At 35.3% G+C, this 13,329-nt stretch overlaps 1 protein-coding gene across 3 annotated transcripts; it reads right to left on the reverse strand.

Moving 5' to 3' along the window:
* Positions 1–43: 43 nt before the first annotated feature.
* On the reverse strand, positions 44–8,283 carry LOC113235599 (septin-2). Of its 3 annotated transcripts, none has more exons than XM_026471365.1 (8): positions 8,127–8,283; positions 3,902–4,090; positions 3,466–3,724; positions 1,677–1,827; positions 1,374–1,539; positions 1,094–1,250; positions 783–867; positions 44–659 (listed from the first exon to the last, which is right to left on the reverse strand). In XM_026471365.1, the coding sequence occupies exons 1-8, from the start codon at positions 8,134–8,136 to the stop codon at positions 573–575; spliced, it is 1,104 nt and encodes a 367-aa protein (XP_026327150.1). In that variant the 5' UTR covers positions 8,137–8,283; the 3' UTR covers positions 44–572. The 3 variants fall into 3 exon arrangements, with proteins under 3 accessions (XP_026327150.1, XP_026327149.1, XP_026327151.1); XM_026471364.1 differs by lacking the exon at positions 8,127–8,283 and adding an exon at positions 6,789–7,294; XM_026471366.1 differs by lacking the exon at positions 8,127–8,283 and adding an exon at positions 4,688–4,990.
* Between the last annotated feature and the right edge of the window lie 5,046 nt (positions 8,284–13,329).

The raw sequence follows: 13,329 nt of genomic DNA on the forward strand, positions 1-13,329 counted from the left end.
TTCAATAATTAAAGTACCAATTTACTGTTAATACAATATATCGATACAAAATTCTTAATTTATCATAAACACTTTGGTTTTGATTCAGATTTCCAATGGACGAATACAAATAAAATGTTAATACATGAAATTATATCTACACTTCAACGTAATATGATGAATGTAATTTATATACAACTAAAAATTTATTAAACACTATGCATAACAATTCTTAGCTTAGTATGAATTCGTTTAGCTTATTTTTAATAGCATAAACGTGAAAATGTAACAATTTCTTCCTTTAATGAAAACGGGGCGGGAAGCTCAGAGGTATTGTAGCGGCGTCTATTGGAATTTAACCGTTGATAGTCAACAGTTTAATTTCGGAATTGAACAACCTGAACGGCTTCAAACCCACAGTTTACATAATAATAATAGTACAATTGATATTATGAGAAATTAAATATAGTTAGTTATCAAACACCTAAATTCATCCAATTTTTCTAAAGAGGTTTTAGATTTTTTTAAATAATTGTTTTATGTGAACTATAATTTAGCATTAATTAGATACACTATACATCGCAGTCTATATTTTATACATCTATAATACTGTCGTGTTTTTTATCGGAAGCTTTGAGTTTTTCTTGCATTTGTGTCAACATGTCTTGCATGCGCCGTATCTGGAAGACAAAAATAACTTTATTGAAGTTGGAACACAACAAAGCATACATATAGCTATTTTAAGTTGCACAAAACGAAAGTTTACAAACAGAATAGTTTTGATAAGATAATGATTGAGTTACCTCCTCATCTTTCTGCAGGAGCAATCTGTCTGTGTCCGTTATTACTACTTCGTTGTTATTGCCCATGGAATCTCGCTTCAGTTTTCTGTTGAAAGTATTTAGTAGTTTATTATACAAATCATTTTAAAAACAAGCTAGTGCACAATATTATACCTTTTATGAAAAAAAAAACAGAGACTAGAGCGATATTTATGATTGATGATTTTTAATGATCACTAAAAATTTAGATTTTTAAGAACAAGAACATTACAGTATAATGATGCAATATAATTATTACTATGTTAATAATCAAAATAAAAAAATACACTTACCCTCTCTCCCGCATGGCGTGCTGAGATATTTGCGATATGCATTGTGCACGGAAATTCTCGTAATGCACGTCTTGAGTAACGTCTTTTAAGTCTTGCATATGTGTGGATATTAGCATTGTCCGCAGCTTCGTGAAGTCAGAATGTCGAGGATTTTCAACTGCGCAAAGTTAATTACGGCTACATTAGATAAGTAGTACCTAAATATATACCGAGTTGTTATATATATTCAGATAAGTTAAAAATAAATTGTAAGGACGTATTTTAAGGCAGAATAACTAACCATCTACAATTCCCCAAGGATACTGCCGACCCCTTACTCTCTTGCCACCGATTTCCAGGACTGTGTCAGACGCTACTACTGCAAACGGAGCCGCTGCCTTTAATTCTCTATCTTGTTGTTTGAACTCTTCATCCTCATCGCTGTCACATTCGGGGAATTGGTATACCTGGACAGTTATAAAACAATTGATGCTCTGTACTTACACAAGTAATTCGCAAAAGTTGTTAAAAGTCAAATATTTATATTTAAATGTATATATCACAGACAAAATATATATGATAAGGGACTTGAATATCTATTTACTTGTATCTGATATTCGTCTAGGTCGGAGAGTATTCGCGTTTTGAGTCGTTTCACTTCAGCGGCAGTAAGTGAATCTGCTTTCCCAATGACGACCACGATATTCACTTTCCTGTGAAGTCGCCTCATCATCTCTAAGTCCACCTGTCGTAAGCTGTAACAAATAGTCACGTACCTACGTAATTACTTCGTGATGATAGTTGTTTTATATTTCGGGGACAATACACTTATGGTTCGTACCTGCGTATGAGAACTTATATTAAAATATTTGTTTGTAAACCAGAACAATGACTAATGAGTGATTTGAGCTGGAGACAATAAGCGCTTCAATGCATAGGATGAATTACTAGGAAATATCCGTAGCGACTGATGCTTCTCTTAATTGAAAATTGTTATTGTCAATAAAGACTCCATTTAGGTATCTGCATTCACGTTCACGCTCAGGATATCGTTACATTTATTCTCTTAAAGTTTTAGTTAAACCATTTTGTAGATAATGAGTCATAGAAATATTAGATGTATAGGTATATACGGTACACCTACGAGTATTTTGTGTACAGTAGAGACGATTATGCTGTTAATATTAATAAAACAATCTCGATAGTTGAGATCATTCCGCAAATTAACAATAACAAGATCGATAATATCAAATACACAAAGCATCTTAAACGCTTACATTTTTAATAAACAATTAAGGTAAACAAAACATGTCGTCAAATTAATCTAGCACAATTCACATAATACCATTGTTCCGCAGCATTATGCAATCTCGGCCTGTTCAGATGACCGTAACATATTAACACGTTTCTCATCTCATAACGATATCAATATACTCTGTACGAAAAAGGTAGATACTCGTAGATATACTATTTTCATGCTTCTACATAATTATATTTTTTTCCTAAATGTGCAGGTACTGTGTAGGTACTTAAATAAAACTTGTAACAGAAATATAGCAAAAACATTTCGTTATAGTTAGAAAATTAAAAACAATATCTAAATGTAAATAGGAACCTACTCCTTTGTTAACAATTATTATAATTGCAAAACGCAGATCTATTATCACTTTCTCCTGCTATAATTTCAGTATCCCCAGAGAAAGAATAGTGAAAGTAAATCCCGTCTTATACCATAAGGATAATGATGGCGAATTGGCCCAGCAAAACCGTTCAAGTAAATAGCTCTGCGGATTGCCAAGCCTCATTACACATAGCATGAGTAGGCTCTTTCTATCTCAATGGTTATCTTTGTTCTTTGTCAGACAAGGTGTTACAAAAAACCGGAATTGCCAGTGCGGACTTTCGCCTTTTCAGGCAGCAAGTTAAGCAGATCACTCAAGAAAATTTAACAAGGAGCGAGACACAAAAATGACCCTTACTTGGATTTATGAATACGCGATAAGAACATGTGGAGGACCAAGGAAAAGATGAAGTAGACTGGATGAGTTCCAAAAGTATTGACAACGTGAAACGCCGCTATAGAAAGGAATGGAAAAATAAAAGTTAAGGCCTAAACTGCTGCACTAGACAAACCTAGCACAGCAGTTGGCATCATAAGCTTTCAGTATTTTAGGGTTAAACACAATCCCATTAGTCATTCTCATGTACAAGGAACACATGGACAAAATCGTTGAACCACAATGATACTGAGGATCAAGGTTGGTTTTATTAATTTTAGGGTCATACTAGCAATATGAATATTTAATATGCGCAACGTGAGTACGTGAGTTCGTCGATGACAAACATTCCAATGACCAACGTTGGTAACACCTAAATAGGAAGTGGCGACTTACCTGTGAGCCCAGGGAGGTACAAAGTAAAGACAACAATGAACCCTGTTGTCCTGCATGTGTCGTCTGTTGAGCCCACTTTCGTCCGTGAAGTATTGTCTGAACTGTTCGTCAATATAGGCGGAACATACGCGCCAGGAATCTTCGCAGTTAATCGCATCTCCAAATCCTGGGGTGTCCACTATCGTCAACCGCAACTTAACACCTCGTTCTTCGATTTCCATTGTTTTTTTCTCTATTGTTGTAGTTTTATCTATTCTATCTGTAAATAATTTATGTACATAGATTTTATGATTAATTGTAGAAATAGATAAATTATTTATTTGTCATAAATGTATCTACCAACAGTCGATAGTTTAGGTCGGTGTTTAATTACTTGGGAAACTTGTGTTTTTTGTGTGTGACTAGGTAAATGTTCTAAGCATATTTATTTATTTACCTTGGACGTCAGGGATCTTTCTGTTCACGTAAAGGTCTCCGAGGAACAGGCTGTTGATAAGAGTGGACTTGCCAAGGCCGGACTCGCCCACCACCATAAGTGTGAAGTCGAATCCTCGTTTCACGGACTTACGGTGCACTTGCTCCGGCAATGTCGCGAACCCGATGTAGTCACGCTCACGATCTCGTTCTGTATCAAAACATTTTCTATTGTTAAATTATACATTATACACCTCGTATAAGAATTGTAATTTATCACACTTAGATCTATAGGAATTTATACAGCTATTGGCAGCAGTGATGAGACTAAATTAATGGCCTTTTGTTGTAGATTTCTTACCCAGTTGTAACTGGATATTCATGAATAAACATGAGTAGCAGTAACGCTGTTAGTAACATAGACACGGTTGAGGCGAGCAAATAAACGCCGAATCGAAACAGTATTTCCTGTAGATTCACCATTATCGGCTCCTATAGTAGTGAAACTGTTCTGTGTTGTTTATTCTATCGGCAATCGAACGGTGATGCGTTTGAAGCGACAATATTAATAGGTTGATTCGAAAATATTAATAGGTTCATCAAAATATATAATTCAGATAAGCAACAAGGGCCTATAGACGAAGTAAATATTAGTCTTTAGAGGATATTTAAACTATATATAATTTCCTTCGTTTATATGACCTCCCCTATTATTTTTTCAATGCACAAATGTTGCGCGAGTGTTACTTAATTGACGTATGAGGTAGTTCGAATGTTATAACAATGAAGTATTTAAGAGGATATTTACATTTCTAAAAAATAATCCACTTTCAACCGAGACTCTAAAGGAAGCAGGGCATTGCAACGAGGGCGCCGGCGCGGAACACGACAGGTTCCCTTGAGTCTGCCCAGGGACAGCGCGTACGCACGTCATACTGGGGACAGAGGAGGCCACGACAGACGTGTCGTTGCAGTACAGGTCCCTGTATCTATTTATATGTACCCATACTCCTACGAAATGAGACCACTGACGCTCCTGCAGCAATTTAGGTGATAGACTAGTTTATTTGCCGTAATTCAACGATAGAGGGGTCAGCCTAATAACTTTCATAAGTGGAAGATTGTATTATTACGAATTGTGGCGTGTTCTACTTAGATATGTACAGTCCGTACACGTTAAGTAGAATATTTTTTTTTTATGTACACGGACCTACCTACGCGCAATTGCCAAATAGTAATTGGAATACAGTCGGAAAGCTGTTGCGATGTAATCGAAATGTAATCAGTGTAGATGGGTGTCAGTTTGGCAACAAACCTTGTACTGAAGTAGTTTAATAAATAATCCGTATTGCCATCATATGTATACAAAAGACAAAACATATTACGAATTATAGGGAAAATATTATTTGATTTTTAATTCGGGACTTAATCACCCGGAATTGATTTTCATTATTTATTTGTGCACTAGGGTTCTCACTAAACCAACACATAACACTTACGACATCCGGTGACTTGTCGGGCGATACTTGATGTCGTTAACATTTGCTGATAAATGACGAAGAAAGCTTAAAACCGTCTTCTCGGTTGAAATTGCGGTGTTTTTTAATTTCAATAGCTTCACGTACGATTCTACTATAGTGATGACGTTCTGTAGAAAGGATCTTAGGATTATGAAGCTCAATCCAGTGGTTTGGTCCTGATTCCAGCAAATGCTAGGCTATTGCAGGCTTATTGAGCTGACGGTTCTTAACAGCCGCGATGTGTTCTTTAACTCTTTCCGCTATGGTGCGTTTTGTCTGCCCAATATAGGAACTTCCACAACTGCAATCAATCTCGTAAGCGCCCGGAGATTGAAAGGGATTATACCGATTTTGTCCAAACGCACACGGTACAGTACTAAAAAGTATTCTACAAAAACTGTGTTTACGCCGTTATCTACGTCAAGTATCGCCCGACAAGTCACCGGATGTCGTGAGTGTTGCGTGTCAGTCTAGTAAGAACCCTAGTGCACAAATAAATAGGTAATGAAAATCAAGAGCTCGTAGTTACAAATACTCGCACGGCTAGAAGATGCTGACACCCGCCTCTTCAGTCCCTTCGAGACGGTGGACGTTGCAATATGTCCGAAACGTCGAGGTAAATAAAATATGTTTTATATGTAATTGAGTCCGTAATTAAAAATCAAATAATGTGTGAAAATCGTGAAAATTTAAATCAAAGTAGAGGGAAAACAGCTAGGAAAGCTATTGTTTATTTCAAAGAAATGTATGTACTTCACGTCGGGCTCACAGGAGTAAATTAATTTCAGTAACAAAGTTTGGAATACTTCTATGTACTTACAGTTCCAGCTTTGGCAGTTTAATGAGTACAAAAAAATTTTAAAGTTAGGTAGCGCTACAACCGAAGTGCCTATATATGCCTTAGTAAAGATAAGTAGTAGATAACCTTACATGATTCATCAGTTTTCAGTCATCAGTCTGATAAATTCGAACGGATATGTGATCACGTAACGAATTGTAATTCGAAAAAGAAATCTAGGCTGTAAGAGACGCCTATGTAGATCTATGTATCTCTCACAGCCTAGAAAATTATTACAACTACGTTTGCTGCGTTTTATTGAATACAAAAATATCGTACAGTTATTATTGAATGAAGAAAATTTGTATCATAGAAGTACGAGACGAAACAAATCTTTAAGTAGGTACAATTTTGTTTTGTAGAACTACACATACCAATTGCAAATAAATAGCTACTACAAATCTTAAAATCCAATTGAACTTTAGCAAATAAGCCATTGTAATTTTATTTAAATCATGATTTTTATAATTCCTATGAAATATTTTGTTCTGAATATTGAGTGCGTATTTACTCACAAACAGGAACTGTTATTCTATTGATCGTTCACTTACGAATTTTAATTATACGAAATTTGTCAGTGTTGTTGTTGTCTACGTTTGTTTTATCCGTGGCATCTTCAGTTTTTCCTTTATTAAGAATGTTTATGTCCTTGATGTTGAACTCACTTTTCTCCATTATAAACTTATTATAAATCCTAATAGACTTTAACAATCTCTAACGTGCACTTATTTTTTTTTTATAAATGCCTATAGATTGTGTAACATAACGGAGTTTTTGCTATTTATGTTACGATCACGGGAAATAAAAACGCGGGAACTGTTGACACGCACGATGGATTTCTATGACTATGAAATGTTTTTGAGGTATTTGTGGCTTCCTTATGCGATAAATGGTATACGTGAGCGAGCGTCGCGGAAGACGATGTGCCCTGCGATTAAGCAGGAGCGCGCGCACTGGGACAGTGCAACTCTTCCGGTACACACAACGCGCGCGTTACAACTGCGCGCTTCACACTGACTAGCTGCGTATGCGTCAAATTGCGTCATTTATTAACCGCACGGCTTAAATTAAACAGGACCTATTTAATTAACCATCCACTTATCCAGGTGTTAATTGGTTCGTTTAACTCCTTGTGAAAATGTCCTTGTGAAATATTTTATCAGAAAGAAGTCCAAAGTAAAGTAAAAAGTGCCTGTAGTGAAATGAATATCTAATAAGTTTAAGAACATTTCAATTAACAAAAGTATTTTAAGATCTGTCACAGTTCACGCAGGGAGTTTTAAATACACCTAACAATAAAATTTATAAAAAAGTAAAAAAAAATAGGGAGTATAACAATGCACTTATGCGTGACCAATTAAAATTTAATGGAACTACTAGAGTCGAGCTAATGTTTGTTGCATGTGAAGTAGTTAAACTGGGTATTCATTTGCAAAGTAGAGTTATAGTGGGTTTATAAGACGTTTCTGTCCAAACAATAGGTGCAAGAGAGCAATTGCCCGAGGCAATTGTAACTCTAACACGAGTCGGGCGTCGTCGTAGTCGGCGATCATCCGGTGACGCAAGCGCATACCTCTCCCGGCTGTTAAGTTTTATAGACAAACACCTACGCGAGTTTTAGGCTTATCTCACCTTATACCTTAACGGAGCCGTTATCCATACGACGTCTTATATTCACTTGTCTTAGCCAATAATTATTCATGCGAAGAGTGCTACTTATACATTTATAAGTTTATTATGATAGTTTTGAATAGTCATATTAAGACTTTAAATAAACTATTTACAAATAATATATTTTTCTTGTATTAAAAACAATACTGAGTAGGTACCACATACCTCGTACAAAGAAACTAAATAAATAATAAATGATTAAAAAAACGGATACTTACCCAACGTCATCTTGGAATATTTTTAAGATAATCGATGCATACAAATATATACTTATATTTAGAAAATTTTTATCAAATTTTCGTATTTTGTCTGAATTTATTAGAGTAATTTATTTTAGGCTTGATAAGTCCCGGGAATACGAATGTCGATGATTTCAAAAGTTAGGTACCAAACCAATCGATCGATATTGTCACTGTAAGTCTAAATGTTCACATATTTCACACATATTTCAGTCTCTCTACATATTGTGTAATTTCAAAATTTCTTAAAAATTCTAGAATTATATATTTATTACGCAAACGTGTGTCCTAGATACAATTACGACACCATCGATGGTGTTACTGTTATTCTAAACACTACACATATAAAACGAGAGGCAAATAAAATTGTCGCGCGACACCTAACGTAATATCACGATGTTAATCCTAAAAATTGTATAATCAAAAATAGTAGAAAAATTCAAGAAAAAATAAAATCACATAGTTTGTGCGCAATTCTGTGCGTCAAGTTACATAATGAGTCGGTCCCAGGCAGAGCTCGCGCCCTCCGAGCGTCCTCCCGCGCGCACTCCGCCCCCTGCGCTATGCGCAGGAAATCTGCGAGTACCCTAGCGTCAATCGGCGCACTTTTGCAGCGCGGCGATCGATAACTACCCCAACGCACGCGTGCGCCCTTCGCCTTCGCGCCGCGCGTCTACACCCCTTGTGAATGCCTTCCACACTCCGTTGCCCTAAATGCATTATAATAGATGCGTCCCTGAGACTCAAGGTCATCATACAACATAGCACGTCGAAAGAGCTAAGCAAATTTTAGGTTTACATTTAGCCTCAACTGCTGCTGTTTTGAGCACTAGTACCTAAATGCCTAAAATAAAGAGACCACAGGCGCTGGCAAGTATATTCGTTATTTTAATTTCACAACATACACATTTATGCCTAGAGACGAGAAAAGATTCACTGGGAAACAAAATTCGTACTTCGATTATCTAGATATTATACAGATTCAGTTTCTGTGTTGTGTACGTATCTCTCACTTGAAGGTATTGACCCCAAAACAAATGCAACCGTAACATTTTAAATAGGTAATATGAGATTTTAAAGTTTACAAAAGAAATAACTGAACATTCAGGGTAAAAGGCACGTTTGGAAGAACAAAGTGAAGGTTGGGCACCTATCTTGAATATAAAGGGATCGATCGATATCGGCTTCAAAATTGTACTAACCTTTGTTTTGTTAAATCTGTAATTAGTGATAATCATTTAGTGAATGACCACGAAAGCCTTAAAATCTAAACATAGTTTTGTTCTAGCTTGAAATCATATAGCAATATTATATCAGCAAACCTTGACGTTAGACAAACAAAAGCACTAAACATAAGATTCATAAAATATGTAAGTGAGTACACATAACTTTGGCCAAACAGCATCCTTCGACAACAGATAGGTCAAGAACGCCAAAAGCCTTCTTGCTTCAGTCCGAGCTGTCCATGAAACAACTAAGAACAACCTTTCGTTGATACCAAAGCATTGTCGGTAGGTACATCCTGCCCATATTCAACTATGGTACTCAAATATCGCAATAAAAATGTTCTACATCAAAATTTAATTTAACAAATTCGACGATCAAGGTCTCTCGTGTAAAGAAAACACTCTATGTGAAACAACAAACCCCTAGAGAAATAAAGAGCAAATTTCAAGGAGTGGACATGCCCTAAAATGGCTAATATGAGCCAATCGAACTAAATTTCTCTCGAGAGAAGCTATATTAATCTGACACGCAGATCAGTAGGTACCTACCACTTGCAATAATTTACAACTCTCCAGCCACTGCCCATTTCTGGTATCTGAGCTCGATTTAGATTTTCCTGCTTAGAATCATATAGCAACAAGACTATACGGAAGCGAATATTGTAGAATAGCAACACGATTAATTGAAAATGCATATTTTATATAGTTATCTACACTCGCATAATTTAATAACAAAACGTAATGTGTTGTAGTAGCAAACAGAATGAAAGACAGTGACGTAATTATGTTTAGCAATTTCACCCAGGAAAGCATAAACAATATATGTCTTTATACGTTATTGGGCTTTTTGCTGCTATATTTCATAACTCATTTAATTGCGGAAACAGTTGACTGCACTTGACAGTAAACAAAAATAGCAGTTGACAGTAATAAAATAAGTAGTTTCACGTACGTGCCTTATACTATACTGTAGCTAGAAAGGCGTGTATCTAGTTCGTCAGTTCGAGGGGACATACTGCGAACGATATTTTCAGTTGTTTATACCCTCAGTAAAGCGTACCTAACTCATATCTCCTTGGGTATTGTATACGGAAAGCCTGTATGCTACCCGGTCAAAGATTAGGCATAATATGTATAAATATTATTAATAAAATCGTTGCGCGTGCAAAACCGCGGAAGAGCAGATTGGAAAAACCGCGTAACAGCAAAAGGTACAAAATTGAAAAATCGCGCCAACAAATCCTTAACGCGGATTCGCTTAAGCTAGATCTCACAACATTTTAATTAGCCTCTAAGAAACCTCATTTTTGCCATCGAAACAATACCGCGAAACAGTGGCATTGCTGAAAATTGGCAGCAAGTCCGCGTATTTAACACGATACACGAAACCTACGACTAGGAGAACTAAGAGATGAAATTCATGAAGACGAAGTAATGCTAGAATTATTATTTCAAAGTTAATGATAAAAAGAAAAGAATTTGTTTTAGGAAACACTGGGTATAAAATGGACAGTTAGATATTGGCTAGGTGAAATATTAATGAATCTGAACTGAAATGTAACGGACTTACATTTCGCCTAGTTTTTTATATGTACATAGTACACAGAGTTTGTACGTATCATTGGCTAAATCCTAAATCCAGAAAAATTGTTCTACAATTCTCCGTAGCAACGCCACCGTAATTGATTTCTTTTTCTTTTAAATTAACAGTACGTATTCACAATATTTTTTTTATGAAAAAACCGACCTGAAAAGTTCGTGGAACAACATCTATTTGCCAAGTTTTATTGAAATCGGTTACCGCAAAGTGCGTGAAACCGGATTCATGCCCTGGTTTACCACCCTTAGAGGTCGAATATTTCCTTCAAATTTAAATGGGACCAATTACAGAGGTACCGTTTTTCCAACAAAAAAAAAGAATCATCAAAATCGGTTCACAAATGTGTAATCGAGTAACAAACAAAAAGAAAACAAAAATACAATCGAATTGAGAACCTCCTCCTTTTATTGAAGTCGATTAAAAAATACAATGTATAGGTACATCATCTGTGTACTACAGTGAATAATATTATAATACAAAAAATACGGGGCGTGGCTACAGAGCAAGACACTAACTACCTTTTAATTATATTTGTGCAAAACATTGAACAAAGATTAAATTATTGTTTTTTTTTTGTAATTTTCAGAGAACTTACGAGACTGTTTTTTTTTGTTATTCTTGATTATACATATTTTAAAACTACAAAATTTGTATATAATTTATCTACGAACAGTACCTAAGAAATTATTGTTTATCTGATAATACTCTTTTGGTCTAAGTAGATGTTTGTTTTAGAACCTTTTTTGTTATTTTATTATTATTGTGACCTTATACTGTCCCACAGAAGGACAAAAGCCTCCTTACTGTCTGTAATTTTTGCTCTTTAGTCATAATAAAATCAAACCTTTAATAAAATGTTTCACTTCAATCCCGCGCACCTACTAACAGTATATTACTTTTTCTTTAATCTTTTACTACAAAACTGCGTTAGTGACTTTATCCGGAATCTAAACAAGTTATGGGTAAACTTACGTTATTTTTCTACAAAGTGAATCGCAAAGAAGTAGCTAGGAGTTCAGTCGGTAAGTTATAGTTAAATGGCTAAGATATTAAGTTTAATTACAAAGTGCTCTTCAGCGTTTTTGCACGTGCAACGACGATTTCAGTTGTTTATACCCTCAGTAACGCGTACCTAACTCATATCTCCTTGGGTATTGTATACCGAAAGCCTATACGCTACCCGGTCAAACATTAGGCAAATAAATATAATTGAATGCTTAATTAAAAACAATACATTTTTAAATTAGTTTATACATGTATAATATGGAATAAAGATTAAATTTTAATCAGCAGAATGGAAGAAACATTATTATATATAATTATAGTAAAAAGTTAGGAAGCAAGTCAACAGGGTACCTACTCAAAGACTGGCAATGCATAGACAGTTCATCTGATATTGCAGATATCCATGAGCGACGATGACCACCTATGTAGCTCGTCTATTCGTATGCCTCCTATTTTACATTAAAAAGATAAATAACCAGGTACATTTTCTATTTTATGGAATTAAGTAAAAATTCGTCAATATTGTAGCACTTAATAACTCACAAATAAGCAATTCAATTTAAACTTCTTACCTTTTAGTTCTTTTACACTTCTGATAATTTGATATCAAATAAAATGAATAATTTAGGAGCAAATACTGTTCTTCTGTAGAATTCCATATTAGGGCGTTGCTCGAGCCGAATTGTTATCTCATTTCTATGTTTTTTCTTCTATTAAATTAAAATGACCTATTTCACAAATACACATATGTCTTGTGAGTGAGAGGGTAGAGTTAAGATCTTCATGTTTCAAAAGTACAAATAACAAGTAAAGCACGCAACTCTCACACCAAGCATGGCCTTGACACATTTCCTTTGGGTTGTAAACAGCGGTATATTTTGCGTTGCAGTAGTGTTGCCACTGAGTACAGGTCTTATCACAAACTAGAGACAATATACGTGTGATATGCACAAAAAGTCACATTTCATAATGTAGTTCTTGTAAGTTTTTTCAGTAGGTACATATGAATACGATTTCTAGTTTAAGTGACCAAAAATGTTATATCACCAACCTGAGCCGCAACTTTGTCCGTCATAATTCACTATTAAGTTCATTATGTTGCGGCTGTAACAAACGTCGGCTGTGAACTATATGGCCCGGAATGTTGAAATAACAAATATAATATGCGATTTAGATCGAAAAAATAGTTTCATTTCCTATTTGTAACAACCGCGAAAACTTAAGAACGAATTTTTTTTTTATTAGATGGACTTGCTCTTGACCACTACCAAGTTCCGGAGCAAAGATAGGATCTACGATGAAACGAGCTTACCCAGAAGATGCCTATTCGGTCGCACCTTAAAGATACCGG

This window comes from Hyposmocoma kahamanoa, unplaced genomic scaffold (genome assembly GCF_003589595.1).
Source record: "Hyposmocoma kahamanoa isolate Upper Pololo Valley unplaced genomic scaffold, ASM358959v1 88, whole genome shotgun sequence".
NCBI classification, from domain to species: Eukaryota; Metazoa; Arthropoda; class Insecta; order Lepidoptera; family Cosmopterigidae; genus Hyposmocoma; species Hyposmocoma kahamanoa.